This window comes from Cupressus sempervirens, chromosome 1, assembly GCF_028749045.1.
Source record: "Cupressus sempervirens isolate cs-2001-9-10 chromosome 1, ASM2874904v1, whole genome shotgun sequence".
Lineage (NCBI taxonomy): Eukaryota > Viridiplantae > Streptophyta > Pinopsida > Cupressales > Cupressaceae > Cupressus > Cupressus sempervirens.
The window spans coordinates 86,685,899-86,706,457 of NC_143118.1; the positions used below are offsets into that span (position 1 = coordinate 86,685,899).

At 37.5% G+C, this 20,559-nt stretch overlaps 1 protein-coding gene across 3 annotated transcripts; it reads left to right on the forward strand.

Annotated features, from left to right (window-relative positions):
- Positions 1–1,530: 1,530 nt before the first annotated feature.
- On the forward strand, positions 1,531–19,726 carry LOC149576359 (uncharacterized). 3 transcript variants are annotated; one of them, XM_089817000.1, is made up of 5 exons: positions 1,847–1,865; positions 2,002–2,084; positions 14,797–15,823; positions 15,935–16,816; positions 18,735–19,726. In XM_089817000.1, the coding sequence occupies exons 3-5, from the start codon at positions 14,866–14,868 to the stop codon at positions 19,499–19,501; spliced, it is 2,607 nt and encodes an 868-aa protein (XP_089673126.1). In that variant the 5' UTR covers positions 1,847–1,865; positions 2,002–2,084; positions 14,797–14,865; the 3' UTR covers positions 19,502–19,726. The 3 variants fall into 3 exon arrangements, with proteins under 3 accessions (XP_089673121.1, XP_089673126.1, XP_089673132.1); XM_089816995.1 differs by lacking the exon at positions 2,002–2,084 and having other exon boundaries at positions 1,531–1,865; XM_089817006.1 differs by lacking the exons at positions 1,847–1,865; positions 2,002–2,084 and adding an exon at positions 2,433–2,555.
- Positions 19,727–20,559: the final 833 nt, after the last annotated feature.

The following is a 20,559-nucleotide window of genomic DNA, read 5'->3' on the forward strand; positions in this document are numbered from 1 at the left end:
GGTGAAGTTCATGGAGGAAACAACATGGTTCATCACCACATCTGAGAGTCTAATTCTAGCTCTTTCATATGTCCTTAGGTACTCCAGCATGGGTTGTTAACTTCTTGTCCATGCGACCCAAAAACAAAGGCTCCCTTCCAATTACTCATAAAGGTTCCCTTGTCAAAGGTATCGTCATTACCCTTAACAAGCCCAACAATCCCAAGGGTCTCCTTATTAACATTACCATCATTAGTCAAAGTAGGCTCAACAATCCTTACATTGGGTCCCAACTTTGTTCAATCTTCCAGAGAAGAAAAGGTTGGGGAATATGTGGTATGGGCTCCCAAGACACAACAATATCTTTGGGGGTGAGGGTTCTCATGAGGAGGGGCAAGGTCCCCTCCATCATCATTGACTATGTGCAAAAAATTTCAATTTGTAACCAACAAGTGGTAAGTCGCATTGTGGGAAGTAATGACTCTTTATTTAGTAATGTTATAATCAACGTTTAAATTGGTATTGTAAGTTTTGAAAACCAACAATTCGTACTAATCCTCTGATTGATTACTATCAACTACACTTTCAATCCAACTATACTTTCAACAATATTCTAATAATAATAATAATAACAATGAAATAATCTTTTAACAAACCTTACTATCATATATATTAACATATAAAATAAATATTTTTGAACTTAAATAACCTAATGTTTTAGTCAAAAGTGAAGATAAGAACCTTGTTAACCTCATTATAGTAAATCTCCTAACCAAAATTATAAGATGTTTAATTTAATTTAATTTAATTAAAATAAAAGTTTAGAATTGATATCATAATTTTATTGATTCTTTAATTATTACATAAGCACACTCTCAATCCGAGCAACATTATTAACAATATTCTTATAATATGATGATAAGATATGTCTAAGAAGAGAGCGAAATCTTATTACCTTATTATCGTAGATAAAATATTATCGATGTATAAATTAAAAGTCAAGATAAGGACATTACTAACCTTACTATATGAAATAAACCATATTTAAACAAACAAACAAATTGTATAATGGCAAATGAAACACAACCCATAACATACAAATTATAAACTAGGTATCATTCCCGGTATTTAGAGATTTAAAAAGTGATCTATTCAATACAAATTTATAATAATAATAAAAAATTAATAACGTGATTTTCATACAACCGTAGCGCCCATAGGATTTGAACCGCTGACCAATAATGAGAGAATGCATTACAGATGAGTCCGGTAGGGATGGATGAATGGATTCAGACCCACAAATGCATGGATGTGAGATTGACATCAACATCATCATCACTGAATTCATGGTTTGGCAAAGGAAAGGAAAGCGTCTGATAGGACAGGGGAGGAGAAAAGCTCCGCACGTGGGAGAATATGGGGCTCTTTGGACAATGCCACGTGTCTCTCGAGGGACAGGACGTGGGAAACTGGAGGGAAGCTAGGATAAGGGTGAATTGACTCATCTTTCTAACGATTTTAATCCCAGTTAAACAAAATGCAATTTAAAGGAGAAAGTTTTGCTTGATTGGGATTTTGGCTTTCATGGACAGAGCACAAGGTGGTGGTGGAGCATAGTTAAGTTTTCAAAGTGGGTATGGAGGGGCACTTTCAGTGAGAGGGCCCAAATGCTTGCTTTCAACTCCATCCAGCCTTATTGCTTGGAGGGTGAATTCGGGGCCCAATGTCAATGTGGGTAATGTTCTTTTGAAGATTGAATATGCTGGAGAGAGCTAAAATGGGGAACACAATTGGAAAAGGGTCTAGTGGGCCGAATATTTTGAAGCTGTAAAATGCTTGGCATGATGTACAAAGCGCCTGCCACTTTCCAAATGTCTTTGTACAAGGTAAGCTGATTGACTTTTGATAGTTTGGTAAAAAATACCAAAGATTTGATGTAACTTCAACCAATCTTAATGGCTTTTCTGAGATGAGGAAGTTTTTTCGAGGGTACTTGTTTGTTAAGGATCTGAGAGAGTGCAGGGTTTGCTGCGTTGGGTGTAACTTGGTTCCTGCATTTGAAGCAGCTCATCGTCATTCCAAGAATACCCATGTTATTTCTCTCAGTAAGCTTTGTCTGTTTTCCCTTTCTTTCTTTCTTTTGCATTCTTATCTCTTGTTTTGAGATGTGTGGGTATCCATGAGCTACAAGATGGGCCTCTAATGTCTTTCAATCTAAAATTACGTAAACGAAGCTAGAGAAAGGGACTTGGGAGTTGCCCCTTTTCCCAACAAGTGAATTAAAACAAATGATGATGCAATCCTTCTGAAGGTTTGCAAGGATTCTAGACCTCTTGTTGGCTTTAAATTTTGTCATCATATAAGAACACAATACTCCACTGCATCTAGGATGAAGGGAAAACCCAAAGCCAACCATAGAGATGTTTGTGAACCGTTTGTCGAATAAGGTGTATCAGTGTATACGGTGGCATGGATCTAGGAAATGGCTTCTCCCTGCCCTTGGAGGTGCTGTCTTGCTCATACGGAGAGCATCAACGCTCCCTTTCCTCATGCACTGCTGCTTCTCTGGTTTTCAGGTATTTATCTGTGATGGGCTTCATCATTGGTTCTCGTTTTGAACAATGAACGGAACCGTATAAGAGAATATAACCTGAAGTTGGCACTTTGTCGGAAGGACAGTATCCTATATGCTGCTACTTATGCAATATTGAAAGCTTTTCCAACAGAAGTGGATTCCAATCCTCTTGGTGATCTTGAAATTTTGTCGTATAAAAATAGAATAGTCCACCTAGTCCACAAAGAGCAGAGGCTAAAGACCAAATAGAGACGTAAATGAATAGTGTTAGTCATCTGATTGAATGAATGAAAGATTTTAATAACGTCTGTGAGGCCAAAGCAGTCCATGGGACCACCTAGAAAAGAGCACACAACCCAGAAATAGTAAATGGCTGATTGCTCCTTGTGGCAGTCTGTATTAGTCACATGGCTTAGTGCTAGCCACTGCCAATGATATAGTAAATGACTTACTCTTCACACTCCAGCCCCCCTTTTGTGTGGTATTGTGCCGGAAGGCAAATGCTTGTAAGTTGTAAGCATTAATAAACTTGATCGTGTGATTCTTGTTTAGCCTATTTTCAATGGATTCGGTCTACATGATTGCTTTTGTTCTCCTTCTCCAAGGACTTAAAGGAAAGCCTCCAGTTCTCTTACTATTGGTTAGCATCTCCTGTAGTACCTGGCTCAAATATTTTGGGATGACTAGAAGTATTAATCGTTGGATGGTAGGTTCATGCCAGACTCTGATTTATTTAAGGGGTTAAATGACATTGACCTTGCCTTGGACTGCAGCTATAAATAAGGTAGAAGCATTTCTAGCTCCAAAACTCTCGTTTTTGTTCCAATTTCCACTTAAGCAACAACTCTAAGTAGTGCATAGCATGCTGGATCTGGGTAATAACTTTTAAGTTCCATTGTATTGTGATTAACACAATTTTGTGATTTATCTGGTATGTAGAGTGTCTTACCTTCTGCCTTGCCACTTTATTAAGCCCCCTTGTTTGTTTTCCTCAGCTACTGACCAAAAATTAGACTGACATGTGAATAAACATTCTGGTCATATGCTGGCACAGTTAAAATCTTTATATGGAACTATTTTGAGAAAAAAATATGATGACTATTTGGCCCTTTTCCTACTCACGAAGTTGAATGTCTCTTAAAGTGATCACCAAGGATCATGTATTGTTGAGTGTATAAGCTTGAGGCCATATAGGGTTGAGGACATGATAATGTCCTTGGCAAATTTGGCGGAATGAACGTACCCGTCTTTGGGGCTATGAAATGTTAAGAGTTTTCAGGATATTTATCTTCCCAAGAAAAATTATTATAATATTTTATTGTACTCTATTCCAAACTAGTCTGTTGGAGCCATCAAATCCTGTATAAAGTGCACTTTGCTAAGATCTTCTCTGTAGGTGTGATCTTAAGGTGTCTTCGTTGATGGCAAAATTCACCATCTTTAGATTCATTCCAACTGTTTCCCTTTTCATGATATCTTTGGATTCATTCCAATTGACTCACTTTTCAGAACGACTGCATGAAATGGGTGACGTTATCCAGAATGAAGATTCATCTTCAAACTGTTCTAACATGTCTTCAGTGTAAAGAACTGACTACCTTGTTTTCAAGGGCATATGAGTGGAAAAACTATCTTTAAACTTAAGTGTTCGCAGTGAAAAGAAAAATAAAGTCTTGACACATTATTATTATGGTAATCAGTAATCACTAATTAGGGTTGTTGAAGAATGGTCTTTTCCTTCACATGCAGTAGGACCTTTCTGGGATGTCACAAAGACATCCTTGTTCTGGATTTTCTTTGTCCAAAGATTTCTGAATGACTCCAAGATCCAATTATATTGTTTTGAAGGGGCCCTTATAATGGGAAATAAAATTTAAAATACAATGGTTGAAAAGTCTGAGAAAAAGAAAGTAAATTGAAGTCTTAACATTTTAGTAACTAGGGTTGTTAAAGAGAGGTTGTCTTTTTTGTTCACAGGTTGCTGAGCTTTTTGGAATGTCACAAAAGCATCTCTTTTATCAGCTATTTAAAAAAAAAAGAGTAGCAGTATCACAACGCTTTGTTTCTGAAGTTGTGGAAGTCCTAAATGTAAGAAAAGGCTTCTTTCTTTTAGATGTGTTAGTTACTGTATCCAAAACTTAAAACATGGAGATCTTAGGAACTGTTTGATGGTTTAACTCAGCAGATGAAGGGAAGCATACCATTTTCGTTGCTGGATTATACGTTGACCTAGTGTGTCATCTATTAAGACTGAGCTATAACAGACATACTGACTTTCCCAATGTTTTTGTTTGCTTATTTGATAACTATTTATTCATCCTATTTTTCTCTCCATTCCTTGAATTATATGAAGATACGGACTAATTTCATTGAAGGGAAAACATGTAGTGGCAATGATCATATTAACAACACTCGGTGAATCCCAAACTGGGCCAGTTACTGCAAGTTTCAAATCTCACGTGCATACTTGCTGCAGTTTATTCGCTGGGTCTCCAAAAGAAAACAGAAAGGGAAGAAAAGCAATCAAAAATTAAAAGAACTATTGAAACCAATTCTTTATCTACTGTATTTTTTGAGAAATTGCAGAGACCAAGCCCAAGTCCAAAAATAGGTTACCTGTGTTTGTGCTGGGTCTGAGTCTTATTACCATATACAGCATGCATGAAGAAGACAAAATAATACACTTTCACTGCCATTGCAGGTTCATTGCCACCAAAAATAGATGTGGATCATTCTAATATACCCAAGGGTATGTGGAAGCTCAAGACCATATACAAAGACTGTTTGATGGTGTGGTTTTGAAGGGAACCCCCTTTTCTCTTCACCAGAAACCTGTGTATGGAATCTAGTACAACTTAGAATGGTAGCTCTTCAACAAATTTTTGAAACCCTTACTAGAGAGGTTCTACCCTAATAATAGAAAAAATAACTACTAGAAAGGACAGAAAAGGGAAATGTTTTGGGTAAAAATAGCTTCCTTACATCTAGAGCCACTTTTCCTTCATCAAGATCTTGAAAGGTTGAGGTTGAGGATCTAGGGGAATCTTTTTGTGGCAAAACAGTACCTTGGAAAGAGCCTCAATACTAGATGTGATGTTCTTCCCTTAAACAAATTAGCCAAAAATAAAACTATAGAAACTAAATAAACACATAAATGACATTGTATTTATTTGATGAAATCACATTACAAATTATCGTAAGTTTCTTTGAAGGGCGAGCCTCCTTTAAGTGTTGCTCGATAGAATAAAACTCACAATGATTCAAACTATTATAAAAACCTCTATACACATTGATTTGAACTACTATTTTACAAGCATGTTTGAGAAGCCAATTTAGGAGAAAGAATAGCTTTCAAAGCATATGCATGCAACATATTCCAAATAGGAAAAGTGTGAGATTTTTGAAATCCAAATAGGAAAAGTTGAAAAATCTTATTCTAGGTTCCATGTTAAAATTCTAGGTTCTTGATTAGATGGAGGAGGATCCAAATGTGATGCAAAAAGGATTCAATCCAGAAATGATGATTCAGCCATATGATTGGAAAAATAAAGAGGTCACAGATTTGGACACTCTTTCAAAGCCAGTCTTGGATTTTACAAAGTTGTGGATTGAGCGTAAATTCACTAAACTAGTTGTGCCAGCAAATGAATTCACATATAGATTAATTGATCATTGACCACTTAGGGATGAACGTCTGGGGCAAATATCCAAAGGGAGTATTGAAGAAAGAGAAACTCCATCAGAAGGTGTAGAAAGTAGGAAAGGGAAAGAGGTAGCTCGAGAAAAGCATCCTAGGAAAATGTACAAGAGCTTCAACAGAAGAAGTAGAAATTTGGAAATGTTCCCTCTTCTTCGAGTCATACTCCTAGTGTTAAAGAGATAGAAACATTTGAAAGGTAGGAAGTAGAGACAAGCATAAGGAGATTTGAGCGAGAAGAAAATTTGGCCAAGTTAGTACATGACAAACTAAGTATAAATGCCTATGAACAATTAGTACAAGGGAAAGGAAGGGATCAAGATAGAGCTACGGAGGAAATTCTCGCTACAATCTTAGCACGTGAAATGATTGAGGTTAAGGTTGGTGCAAAAGAGGAAGAAGCTTCTGCAATAGTAACACAGATTCCAACTGTAGAAGTTTCTGCTCTTGAAGCGATGATGGATAGTCCAAGAGGTGAAGAGGAGATCAAGTTTCAAATGGTCCAAAGGAAAAAACAATTGGTGATCCTGAGAGACTAGAGTAAACCTATTCCAGAGTGGTTAGAGCAACAAATTCATAAGGATCAACAAAGGGAGGTTGATCCAGCAATTGAATTGCAGAAAATTTTGGACTGAGCAAACGAATCCGAAGAGCAAGGGAAAGCAAAAAGATTCACTAAGGTTGTTAGAGGAGAATCAAGGTCTAGGATTTTGCAGATTGCAACTCCTACAATTAATAGGGGTAAGGATTAGATTGCTCCAGATGAATACCATGTTACAAAAATCAATCTTGGTCGTGCCTCCCGCAAGCAAATCATAGAGGAATTCTGACAGCTCCACTTAGGCTTTGAAATATAGGTTGAAAAAGCTAGAAGAAGGATACAGAAACAATAAAGAGAAATCAAGGCCTTGTGTCAATACATCAACTTGCCTTGTCCAATAAGAGAGGAAGGCTCGTCATTTGTCCCTCCCACAGGTGTTTCAGCTGAAACAGTGGACAATATTGATAGGATCAAGTGGACTACTCAAGGTGTGAAGGTTTGGGTCGAAGGAATTCAGGAAGAAGCCTTCAAACATGCATGAGAATTGGTGCAAGTACATTCTAGGACATTAGTTATGCTCTCCAAGATCCAGTGCATGGAGAAATCATGCAAGGATGAGCATATTTACCAACATGAGATGATTTTTGATATTCAAAATTTGATAGGGACCTCGAAACAGGCATTAGTCGATGGTAGAGTCATTGGTGAAGGGGATGTCTATGATTTCCTTCGATGGTACAATTTAGTGATCACAACTAAGAAAATGTTTGAGAGTTTTACCCAGGAATCCGCTCGATGGAAAAAGGTTGTTAACAACATCAAGCATGGTGTTTCCAATATAATTGCATCCTTATTGTCATAAAGATTGGTAGAAGATGAAATGACAACGGATAATTTGAAAGTCAAGTTGGAGAGTTTCTTTCAATTGAATGTTTTTGAAAGAGATGATTTTGAGAACTTCTCCATCTTCTCGAATACCATGCACACCACTTAGGACTTGCTACTAGATTGGGAGGAAAGTTTGGGAAAAGCATAAAGAGCAGTTGCATTTCTAGAATTCAAGCAAGAATTGGCACCAAGCATTAGTAGAAAATAGTTGGAGACGGTGATGAATCAATTCCATGCCTTCAAGCGGGGAATTAGGGATAGATGCATTTAATGCATAGTGGGTGTTCTTAGTGGTCATTTATTGCACCCTACTCCCTTCTTGAACGAGCATCCATAGTGGGCATCTATTACCCACTATAGTAGTGGATTCCTTATTGCATTAATGTAGATTCCTTTTCTTTGCCCTAACCCTAATTAGGGTTGATGTGGCATGATCTGGGCCATTGGTTATTGTGATTATCAATTGTAATCGAGGACCTATATAAAGGCCTCACTCCTCATTTGTAAAGGGAGGATTTTCTGAGATTGTTGCTATGAGCTACTGAGATAATACAGTTTTCATTGAAGCCTAGTGAATACTTGATGTGTCTCTGTGCTTGCTTGTTCTCTTAAATTCCTTTATTTAGATTAAGTTTCATTTAGTTAAAGTGTTGTGATTGCAATGGAGAATGTGATGTTGTATTGATGAATTCCTTTGGTTAATACTTTTGATGTTTTAGTGATTCTAAATTGTTGTGCAAAGTTAACCTAAACCCCTTTTATGCATATGTTTAACTTCTATCATTCATATACATTGTTCTTTATGATGGTGTATGTGGTGGTATGCAAATCTTTGGCACAACCTTTGAAGATTGTACCAGTTCTAGTGTAGTTGTAGTATAACTTGGTGAAGCGGAGCTTGGTAAATTAAGGAATTTGTCCACTAGAGTACCATCTATTGTCATCACTTCCCATAGGAGTAGAATAGAACTTTTAAACCCTATCCTATTTCATTCCCGCATATTTCGTGAAAATCCAAAAAAATACTTCATTGCAAAAACCTTAGATAGCTTGATGCAAGAGCATCCTAGGGTAGTTGGCCATCCTGCATGTTGGAAGGATTTTGGTGGAGTTGTGTGGACCTATTTGGGTCTTGGTTAATTGTTTATGATGTATTTAATAAGTGTTGTAAGCTTTTTAAGGCATTTGGTATTTAATTTTTGTTGGAGGTCGACTTGTGGCTCAACATGTATTTAATTTAAAGGTTATTTAATTTGTAGCTTACTTGGTTGGCTTGTGGCTTAGTTGGGTATAAGTAGGGGGTATGGTGGAATCTTTAGTCATTATTCATCCATCTTGAAGAAGAGGATGTGGTAGAGGAGTGAATTTGGAGAAGGGCTGGTAGCTGAGGCTTGGGAAACAAGGAGATTACTTGGTGGGCTTGCGAGCACAAGTTTAGATCTTCCTTGGAGGTTTCCACTAGAGTGTGGATCTAGATTAGCTAGGGTTTGGATTGGATCTTGAGGGATCTTGCAGAACTATTACTTGCTTTGTATTTGGCCATAACTAGGAAGGCCTTACAGCCCGACACATTGCATGTAATTAGTTATTTTATGAAAAAAAAGTTGTGATTTGATATCAGGTCTTGCATTCTTGTTGTGTTTCCATTGTATGGTTATTTGCTAGGGGCTAGGACATCTCCTTTGTGGATTCTCCTATCTTGCACTGCATCGTGGCATTAGAGCTAGGTTGTTCCCGAGTGTGTAGACCGAGCACCAAAGTTGAGGCAGTTTGCACGAGGACTTAGGCGGAGGCTGGAAGAGAACGTTAATCTTGTGGAGCTGATTGATCTTCTGGATTTGTGGATTTATTGCGGAGGGCTTGTGAAAATCTTGGAAGATGCCTCCAAGAAGATTGATGTAATTGGACCCTCGGGCGATTGATGATCTTAGTGATGCTATGGAAGAAAGGATTTCAAAGGTTAAAGCAGATTTTAGATCTGAAATGGAGGAGGTTAAAGCCAGTTTTAGATCTTAGATGACGTTGATGAAGAATGACATGATTGCTGAAATTTTGAGTGCTTTAGCTAGTGTACCTTGGCATGTGGGTACTGAAGGTAGTTATGAGGAAGTTGCTGAAGACTTTGAAGCTATTGGATTGAGTGGTGAGGACAAAATTGATCGTGTGGAGAGACCCATGGGAAATAGGGTTGGTTAGTTTGCTAGACCTGGATCTCAGTTGAAGTTGAAGTATAAGATGAAGGTTTCTAATTTCTCAGGTACTTTGAATCCCGAAGACCTGATTGATTGGATTGGTGAATTGGAAGACTACTTTGAGCTTGAGGATATTGAGGATCCACTTAGAGTAAGGTTGGCACAAACTAAGTTGAAGGGACATGTTGCTCTTTGGTAGAAGGAATTGCAAAGAGACAGAGAGGAGGAAGGTGAAATAAAGATCACTAGATGGAGGTTGATGGTGACTAAGTTGAAGGCTAAGTCCATTCCTGCTGATTATGAACTTGAGTTGTTTAAGAGATTGCAGAATCTGAAATAGAAGGATATGACTATGAAAAATTATATCGAGGAGTTCTACAAGTTGACTATTCGGTCTGGGCATAGAGAATTGTCAAAGAAGAAGGTAGCATGGTACATTAATGGTTTGAGATTCAATATTCAAGATGAGGTTGGTATGCTGAATATTTCTTCGGTTGAGGATGCTTATCAGTACACTTTGAAAGCAAAAGAAAAGTTGAAGAGGAAGAATCAAGGTAATTCTAGAGGGAAGGAGAAGCAAAACTGCTTGACAAAACCTAAACCGAGTGCAGAAGATGAACCAAAACCTGTTGATTAGAAAAGGAGGATAGGCAGAGGTGAGTTTAAGGGTTCTTGTTTCAGATGTCATGAAGAAGGACATAAAATCTTATGAGTGTTCGCAGCAGGCTGGTGATAGAAGAGCTTTTGTTGTGAATGAGGTTGAAAACCATGCACTTGAGCAAGGAGAGAGTTTATTGGCTTGGCGAGTATTCATTGGTTAGAGGACACTAGAATCTTGTTAGAGGAGTAATTTGTTCAGGACTCGTTGTTAAGTCTAGTGGAAAAGTTTGCAATGTGATTGTGGATGGTGGTAGTACTGATAACCTTGTTGCTGAGGAGATGGTTCAGAAACTTGGTTTGAGAAGAATGAGACATCCTTATCCTTAAAGGATTGGTTGGTTGCAAGGTGAGCATGCTTTAGAAGTGAGGGAGCAGTGCCTCATTGATTTCCAGATTGGGCAGTATAAGGATCAAGTGATGTGTGATATTGTGGACATGTATAGTTGTCATTTATTGCTTGGTAGACCTTGGTAGTTTGATTGCAGGGTTGTGCATGATTGTGTCAAGAATGTGTTTGCAATTGTGAAAGGTGGCAGGAAGCATTCCCTGATTCCTTTGTAGAATGAAGAGGTCGGTGGAAGGAACCTGAGTATTGGTAGCCGAGTTGAGTTGGTAGACTCCGAAAGGGTTAGCAATTAGTGTGGACAACAAACTTGTGGAACACCGAGGATGGATGTGAAGAGGCAGAAGTGGAACAAGGGAAAGAATGTACAAGTTGAGGACTTGGAGGACATGCATGTGAAGAACTAGTTTGGGATTTATGTGTTGAATCTTGGAAGATGTTCTTCTAGCTGCTGAGAACATCTTTTCGCACCTGGGGAGTCTGATGCTCCTTTAGGGTAGTTGGCCATCTTGCATGTTGGAGGGATTTTGGTGGAGTTGTGTGGACCTATTTGGGTCTTGGTTAATTGTTTTTGATGTATTTAATAAGTGTTGTAAGCCTTTTAAGGCATTTGGTATTTAATTTCTGTTGGAGGCCGATTTGTGGCTCAACATGTATTTAATGTAAGGGTTATTTAATTTGCACCTTACTGGGCCAACTTGTGGCTTAGTTGGGTATAAGTAGGGGATATGGTGGAGTCTTTAGTCATTATTCATCCATCTCGGAGAAGAGGATGTTGTAGAGGAGCGAATTTTGAGAAGGGCTAGTAGCTGAGGCTTGGGAAACAAGGAGATTGCTTGGTGGGCTTGTGAGCACAAGTTTAGATCTTCCTTGGAGATTTCTACCAGAGTGTGGATCTAGACTAGCTAGGGTTTGAATTGGATCTTGAGGGATCTTGCAGAACTATTACTTGCTTTGTATTTGGCCATAATCGGGAAGGCCTTACAGCCTGACACATTGCATGTAATCAGTTATTTTATGAATAAAGAGTTGTGATTTGATATCAGATCTTGCATTGTTGTTGTGTTTTTGTTGTATGATTATTTGCTAGGGGCTAGGACATCTCCTTTGGGGATTCTCCACCTTGCACTGCATCATAGCTCCCACATTCAATATGGCTTGAAACGAATTAGAGTAAACATACATAAGGCCCCTTGTGATCATCAGCAAATCACATCAACCGCCGAGCTTATCCACTATCAAGACTTGATGTTGAAGTAACCTTGAAGTCATCGTATGATCTTATACATGAGACTTTATTCAAGAGAGGATAAGATATTTCAGTATTTTGTTCTACTGTTTGGTGGGTCATAAAACACACATCAACAGGGATCATGAGATCTTTTAAAAGATATATATTGATGAGGAGTCTACTTTACTTAAAATATAGCAGCTACCCTTTGTCAATATTTGTGGTCCGTAGTCGACAATTCAGGGGTGAGGACAAGTAGAGCTATGTTAGCCAAAAAAGACACAATTGGATGGTGAATATGTCATGATAAGCACAAACCCAGGTTGAGGATGCTTGACACTTGCCTCTTTTTACAAGTTGCTAGTTTCTCTAGTGTAGAGAGAAACTGGTTCACATACATCTCATTTAGTTAAGAGAAATAGGCTTATATTTTGATGAGTGGAAAAGTTGGTGGCTATGCCTAGGGCCTTGACACTTTAGGACCAATTGACTTCTTAGTATTGTTATACTCAAGTTGCATGATACAAGTACATAAGTTGGGTTTCCATTGGATGAGGTAGCCCCTCCTAGTGGTAGTGGCTAAGTCTAAGATGTTAATTTTGATGTAGTGATGGTAGATACTGATTAAGGCAAGTGGTAGGTTTTCTATCTTTTTCTTATTCTACAGTTGAAATCTGCAGCCTTTCAGCATTTTATTGCAATTTTTATAGAGTATGTATGCACTTTGACAATGAAAACAATGAAAATGTGGTTTTTCTATTTTGTTGAGTTTGTGGATTGACTCTCATTGGAAATCTCATTTTAGCTCTAATGTTGTGTATTTATTATCTGTAATGTATATGATGAATGCCTTATCAGCGTTATCATTGATTTTTTTATGCTTAAAAATTTCCTCCTCTTTTTTAACATTCATCCCCAAGAAAATGGCCTCCCAATTTCTCAGCAATGCATTCCTTCCTTTGCATCGTTGTCCCAGTATTGGTGTGACATTGGTCATTACTTATTAGTAATTAGTAATTAGTGTGAAGTTTGAAATAATCTCAAACATTTTGGATTTGTGGTTGTAGTGGCGAGAAAAGAGAAAAAGTCACAGCACAACATATTGCCTGATAGTTTTTAAAATTCATGCTACTACATGCTACCTATTTTGTTGCCTCTGTTATTATGTTGAAAGAAGAGCTATAACTTCTCTTTAACATTTGGCTCTACTTGAGCACAAAATGGAAGATCTCCAGAGGTAAATGCAAGATGATAATTTGAATTAGTTGATGCTGCTGATTTTGTTCTGACAATAATGACACAATTTATTTTTTTCCAATTAAAATAGGTTTCCAATTTGCAGATGTCATATCTAAAAAAACTCTAAATTTGAAAGTCCAGCATAAATAAATTATAATATGTAAACCCGAGCAGCTATCTAGCTGATAAATAAGAGGTGAAAAAAAGTAGGAAAAACAAAATAAAAATCTAAAAATAAAAATTACTGCAGGTATATTTCTTATTCATTTGGTCATAATGTTACATATATCTTGCAAAACTGTGAAAAATAAGTCGAAGATCACATAAAATCAAATTCCAAATGCACTGAATGTTGTTAAAGTGATGAAGTAGTGAGAGGTGAAAGAAATTCTGAATTGTGAAAAAATGAAGTATTTTGATGCTTTTCTGGTGGCAGAATGTATTCATGTGTTGATAGGCAATTTTTTAGCTTGGATTAATGACTTGTGAAAATCTTGTTAAGTTTTTGTGAAAAATCACCAGTAAGTAAAAATTGCAAGGGAGTCACCCATGGTTTATTTCTGAGTACTTTTGAGTGAGGCAATTTTTTTATCTGCACTGTTGCATGATCATGTCATGGACATGATACCTTTTAATCTCACTCTATCATCTTTGGGCTTTAATTAGTGCAATTTATGTTTATAATGATGAAGATGACATAATTTCCAAATTTATGGTTAAAAATCCTATTAATGGCATCACATACCATCTTGAATCTTTATATATTTTTTCATAAACTTTTCCAAGTCCACACTACATAGAAAATGAAGGCTGGAGAAAAAAATGTGTGACTCTTCTTGTGAATGTCATGCTTTGTTCCATAAAATCCAAAACTGATTATAAATGCACTTGCATCTCTGTCAGTGAGGGGCACCTTCTTAAAGTTTTATCGTTTTGCTGAGCATAACTCATTATGACTTAATTTAAATATCCATATTAATGAACTTTGCATCTGCACATTATTCTTTTGCGTACTAATTGTTTGAGCTTTTTCTCCTATACAAATCAATCAAGGTTTCAAGGAAAAAGCTACTTAGAAAAACTTTATGGATTAAAGCTTGGTGCCCAGACATTTGCAATAATAAAGTTTCTCATAATTTAGATATTAGTTTTCTATTTCAAAGTATTTGCTAGGAAATTAGAGAGATAATTTTATTTAAAACTTAAAAGGAAGCAAGTTTGAAGAAAGAAAGGATAAGTTACAGATAAAAAGTTTTTTTGCCCTTTTTTTCAGTCATCAATCAGACAAAATACATTGCACTTGAACTTCAGGTTTCTGAGATTAATTGTTAGTTTGCCTCAAGATGCTTTTTCCCATATGTTTGGATTCCTTGAGTCACTTATAATAAATCAGATGGTATTTCACTGTCTAAAGAAAATGCCATAAAAGTTTGACCTTGTTTGATTTTCAGTTTGCAGTTTGATAACTGTTGGCCTGTGAGCTCCTGTAACCAAAGAAATTGGGGGACTGTTCAAGGAAAATGGCAGACTTTAGAGATCTCAATCACAAGCCTCCTTCCTCATTTGAGGCAGAAGATGACAGTGGGCTTGAATTAAGCTTAGGTCTTTCATGTGGTCATAATATAAGCAAATTGAAAGGCAAAGACGGTGTTAAGGAACATAATCTTGATGAAGGAATGAAATTGGACACAAATAGCAAAAAATGTCTTGATTCTGCACCTTTTAAGAATTTACCTCAACAAAGCACTGGAGAGAAAGATAATGGGAAACGACTGGTTGACTCTATGCCTCAGCAACATGAAAACTTTTGGACAAGCTTAGAAACTACAACTTCCAAGGAACCAGAGAAGTTGATGAGGATGCATATGAATGAAGTGCAGTTTCCAGGTTTTGGAGAGGTACATTGTGCAGCAAAAACTTCAGAGTTTCGGAATGCTAGTCCACAACAGATATTGTCAAATGCAGAGAAGAACTCTTATGCAGAAAGCCCTGGGGCTTCAGTCAACAAAAGTAATGCTGATGCCTTGCCTAAAGATATTCAATTTTCAACTCATATAGCAGCAAGAGGACAATTTACACAGCAAAGTTTACCTGCCCATGTCTATGACACATTTAGGAATGGTAGTACAATTGCTGGGCCTGCCATCATTCAATCATTTGCTAATACAACTTCTCCAATGCATAACTCATTCCAGCTTGTTGGAACTCAGTCACCTTCCCTAGGATTGAAACCATGTAGTCAATTGGATACATCACAGGGAAAGCAGTATATAGGCATGGAAAGTGTAAATTCAGATCAGCAACAAAGGCAACCAGTGGTGCAACAGGACCTGCAAGATGACTTATCAGAGCAGCAGAAGCAAAGAGAGATGGCTACCCAGAAGTGGCAAGAGGCAAGAAAGAAGCGTAAACAACTGATTGAGGAACAGAAGCAGCAGAAGAAGGCTAAAAATGAAGATGAGAGAGCTGGTCCAAATGGTAAGTTTATATCTCTGCACTGGGCTCTATGGTTTTGTCTCTATTGTTGTTGCAACTATGCAAAATGTGTCCTCAGTTGAACATGTTATAATACAATGAATCATGAATCAGGTTTCCGCAGGCCTGGAAGTAGTACATGGGTTCGTGATTGGGAACGACCCATTCCATCAGTTGCTGATACGGAGATGTCCAAAACTAATCAAGATGTTCATGAAGAAGGCAGTCAGGTTCCTGAGATGGCTTATGTGTTTCAGCGAGGAAGGGACAGAAATGCAAAAGATAATGACCTAGACATAGATGAAGAAAGTAGTTCAGAATCTCAACAAGAGCAGTCAGATGTGTCTGACAATGTTCAATCTCCCACTGCGAAGGTTGATGAGATAGGTAGATACTTGTCAGGTACTAAGGAGGAGGGAAGATTTCCAAATAATAATAAAGATCCAACAGAAGCTGGGCAATATATGGCTGCAAGAATGAATGGTTTGCTGAAACCAGAGGAAAAACTACAAGATTACAGAACGGCAACTTCAGTAGGCTTTAGTAAACCTCCTGTATACTCTACGACAGTTGGAAATAACTCCAATCCAGCACATGCCATTCTGCCAACCACAGGCCCAATTTCATTGACAAGTGCAACTCTTCCCTATTCTGTGCCTCCCTTCCCTGTAATGCCTGCACCCTACTCCCTTCCTACTCCAATACCTAGCCACCCGAATGCTCCATTTCCTGTAGGGTATCCATTTTTTTGCCTCATGCAATATCCACCACCAGCTGTTGAGGGCTCAAACTGTACTGCAGTCCGCTCACCAATTTATCCTAATGGGTTTCAACTGCCTCTTGGGTATACACCATATCCAATGCAAACACTTGAAGCTTCACCATCATGGGTACCGGTTTTACGTCCGCAGCAATCTCTTTCTTTTTCCACACCAAATTTTGGAGGTGCAAGGACTTCCTCAGAGCCTATAGAGGATGAAGCAAAAATTTCTCAAGGTTAATTTCTCCTTTTTCTTGCAGACTTTTCATTTATGTCAGCATTCATATTCAATAAATTTATCTATGCCTCGTTCTGATGGCCATGCCTTTGAATATTTACAAAGCTGAAATGGTTTATTTACCTCAATTCCATCTTCAATTTCATTTCCCTAGATAAAGATTTAAAATCTGATTCCATGCAGAAGGATCAACGTAAGGATATAATGCATCACTCCCATCTCAAATGATACACACTTTCTTTTGTTCAGACACTTAAGAGCTGGGTTCAGTTATAAGCCAGAAAGATTACCATTGGACTTTGGTGGACTGGATGATTTTTTGCCGATCCCTTGATCTGAAAGCAGGCTTTCCTGATGAGAGTTATTGTACATCAGATACATCTCAAATGTGATACATATTCTTTTGTTGAGCTACTCATGTACTGGACCAGTTCCATGCTAGAAGGATAACCACTCAAATTTGAAGTGGATTTATGGTGTTTTTTGATCTCATAGTAAATTTTTGATCAAAATATACTTTTTTGTGTATCTGCTCTCTGTATTTATATAAATCCAGATAGGGAGCTTACTTCATGCCATGTTCTCATCATTTTTGTCAACCATCCATGTAACAATTGTCTTACAATTCTGAGTTCATAGAGGAAGCTTTGGCTTAGTTCTTAAACTTGAAGAGCAAAGCCCAGTTGCTGGAGATGGCAATGGCTAAAATTCAAAGAAGGTTTACAAACTCTTTATTCACATTTGTCTTGTCCTTTCTCGTGTTTCATTTTTGTAAATAATGATTTTTAATCCTATCTCTAATTTCTTTTATTTAAATTAGAATTTTGTTAGTTTCTCTATTATGCTTTGAATGTTGATGGTCTATGGGATACTAGACTACCTGCCTCTCATCGTTGAAGATATATTTTGAGCAAAATTTAAAATCTTGTTTTTGCTTTAAAAAATGTATAGATGGTAAAATTCAGCACCTACAAAGTTAAAGTCTCTGGCTCCAATTGCCATGATTCTGTCAATATCCTTTCGTCTTGAGTAGCTAAATCCTGTTAGTTGCTAGTTGCCACCTGTGATAAAGAACTATTTATTTCAAGCCTTTTGTTAAAGGGCAAGATTCTTTCATGTTATTGACATCTGACAATATTCTATATAAGAGAAGTGTTTGTAACTCAAAACAGATAAGAGTGATTTCCTTAATGATTCTATTGTGTTCTCCATGAGAATTATAGCTTTCTACATTGTACAGTGCCCCCCTCGTGTTTGTCAGTAACAGCCAGCTGACATAATGGCTAGTACCAACAAATATCGGTTTTTTGAGGACATTTCAACTGGTTTTTTCTTCTAGCAAACACTCTTGGCTTTGGTATTTGGGTGCAGGGAATCTGAATTAAGGGGATCCAAAAAACTCTTTCATATTGCAGTTAACTACAAAATGACAGAGAAAATGAGTTGTATGGCATTCCTCTAGAGAGACCTTAAAGGAAGAAACAGCCCCCTTATTTTTTGACACTGTATGACAATGTCAGCAACGTTAGGAGCCACTTCTAATGGCAATACTGTAAATTTGGGAACAATTACTGATTCTCTACCTTGTCATTGCTCATAGACCAATTGAATATTCACTTCAATATTAGTGATGCAACTGGACTTCTTTTTGTTCATTCGACAAGCGGAATACAATCTGGCCTCAAACAAATTGGTAATTCCTACTTTACCATCTTTTCTCTCTGTTGTTTGCTAGCGCTTTAAGGCTGTTTAACTATTGCTGCTTTATGCAACTTTGGATCTAGTGCCCAGTGCGACCATAAAAGTGTTAACATCTAAACTTTCTCTTCTATACATGTCCACATGGAAAGATATTCTTATGCCTTTATGTGGACTTGGTATCTATTTTCCCTGATCTGCTCTCTTGTGTTTCGCAGGAGCTAACAGTTATGATAAACAAAAGAATCAAGTTTCCCTGTCAACAGACAAATATTATAAACAGACTAACAGTTCCATCACTAGATTGATTTTCTCACACAATGATTTGGATCAATGTGCTGGAGAAGATCTCCAAGATCCGTCCATGCGTTCAACAGGATCAGGTACTTCACTTAGCCCATCGAAAGTGCAATTTGATGCAGAGGAAACACCACATATCTATGCTGAACATGGCAGGGTTACTGTAGTTAAGGGGTGTGAGGGTCCCAATGCCTTGGGACCAGCAACACACAAAAGCATAGAAAGGGACTCTGTTAATTCTCCAGGAAAAGCTGAAACAAAGTTGGAAACAAGGGCCTTAGCTAATTCAAACATATATGGAACTGACATAGCTCTTCAGACTTCACAGGAGGATACTTCAAGATGTGTGATTATGGGGTCCAACGTGAGAAGTAGTCCTCTTCAAGAAGTACAGAATTTAAAGCCAGGTATAGCATGTGGGATGAGGTTTGGGGGTTCTGGCACAATGCCGGATTTACCATGGGTATCCACAACTGGGGTGGGCCCTAATGGTAGGACCATTTCTGGTGTAATGTACAAGTATGATGTAGACCAAGTCGGGATAGTGTGTGCCTGCCACGGAAGACACATGCTACCTGGTGAATTTGCACTGCATGCAGGTTTAACAGAAGCTTTGAGTACAGAGAAAAACATTGTGGTTAGTCCTTACATCATTGGCAATGAAGCAGCATCGGCAAAGAGTTAGATCTGTGTGAAGTTTAAATAGCACACAAGAAATACTGCTGTTTAAAGTTTTAGGAATTTGAATTAGAAGTAGATATTTTACTGTTCTTGTTTCTTAAGCACAAAAAACATGGCATCCTGTAAATTCTGATCTCAACATGGACAGATGCTCATGGTTGCAGAGTCTTGTTAGGATCTTCTCCTAAGTTTTTAGATTCAATGCAAAATCAAAATTAAATTTTTCTTCGTTTACAGTTGCACAATGCAAAATGTTGGAACTGTTACCATCTTGAATTTGTAAGTATGTTGTTTTAAAGCATGGTGATTATATGCATCAAATCGACATGCAAGATAAATGTGCTGTAGGGGAGTTTATTGGTTGAAGTCTGAACAAATACATGTTCCTAGTTATCCAAGTGTACTTAGTTGTTTATACAAACCAATATTGACGAACTCTAGCATTTATTTGAACAAATATTTTGGTGTACACTGGGTTGGGTGCAGCAGATGTCACTACACAAATCAATCAGTTCGAGCCCATAAAGTCTAGGAGCCTTAGATTCAAATAAAGCTTGGGCTTCAGAAAAATATCTAACAAAGATAATTGGTGGTGAAAGAACAAGACTAAAGATGATTATTGCCATTGATCATGTTTTTGGTCTCATTAGTGTGATATCTTGATTCAACCCCCTCTGCTTATTCAATCACACATCTTTCTCTTTTCTAGGCATCAAAGCAATGTATATTGTTCAAGATTTTTTGGTTAATTAACAGGTGTCAAGTTTCAGAGCGTCATAAATTGTATGATAGTCTAGTTCCTGTCATCATGCAAAACTTGTGATGATGGAGCATCATACCATGTAGCCAATGTGTAGCATTTGGAGATAAGGTGTCCAAAGGATATTAGTAATCAAGGTGCTAACAACCGAAAACCCCTCGAGTGTAAGTGATGTATTATTACTCTTTTATGCAAGATGTCCGTGGCCATTTAGAACTTGCTAATTAAATTTAGAAATCTTCAATCACTAATATCAACGGGTAAAAGAAAATGATCCATGAATGTGAGACAGGCCTACACAT

Excerpts from the sequence above, each read along its gene's own strand:
- LOC149576359 (XM_089816995.1), top strand. The coding sequence starts at position 14,866 with ATGGCAGACTTTAGAGATCTCAATCACAAGCCTCCTTCCTCATTTGAG. Across the intron at positions 15,824-15,934 it reads TGAGAGAGCTGGTCCAAATG|GTTTCCGCAGGCCTGGAAGT; the intron begins GTAAGTTTATAT and ends ATCATGAATCAG. Across the intron at positions 16,817-18,734 it reads TGAAGCAAAAATTTCTCAAG|GAGCTAACAGTTATGATAAA; the intron begins GTTAATTTCTCC and ends TGTGTTTCGCAG.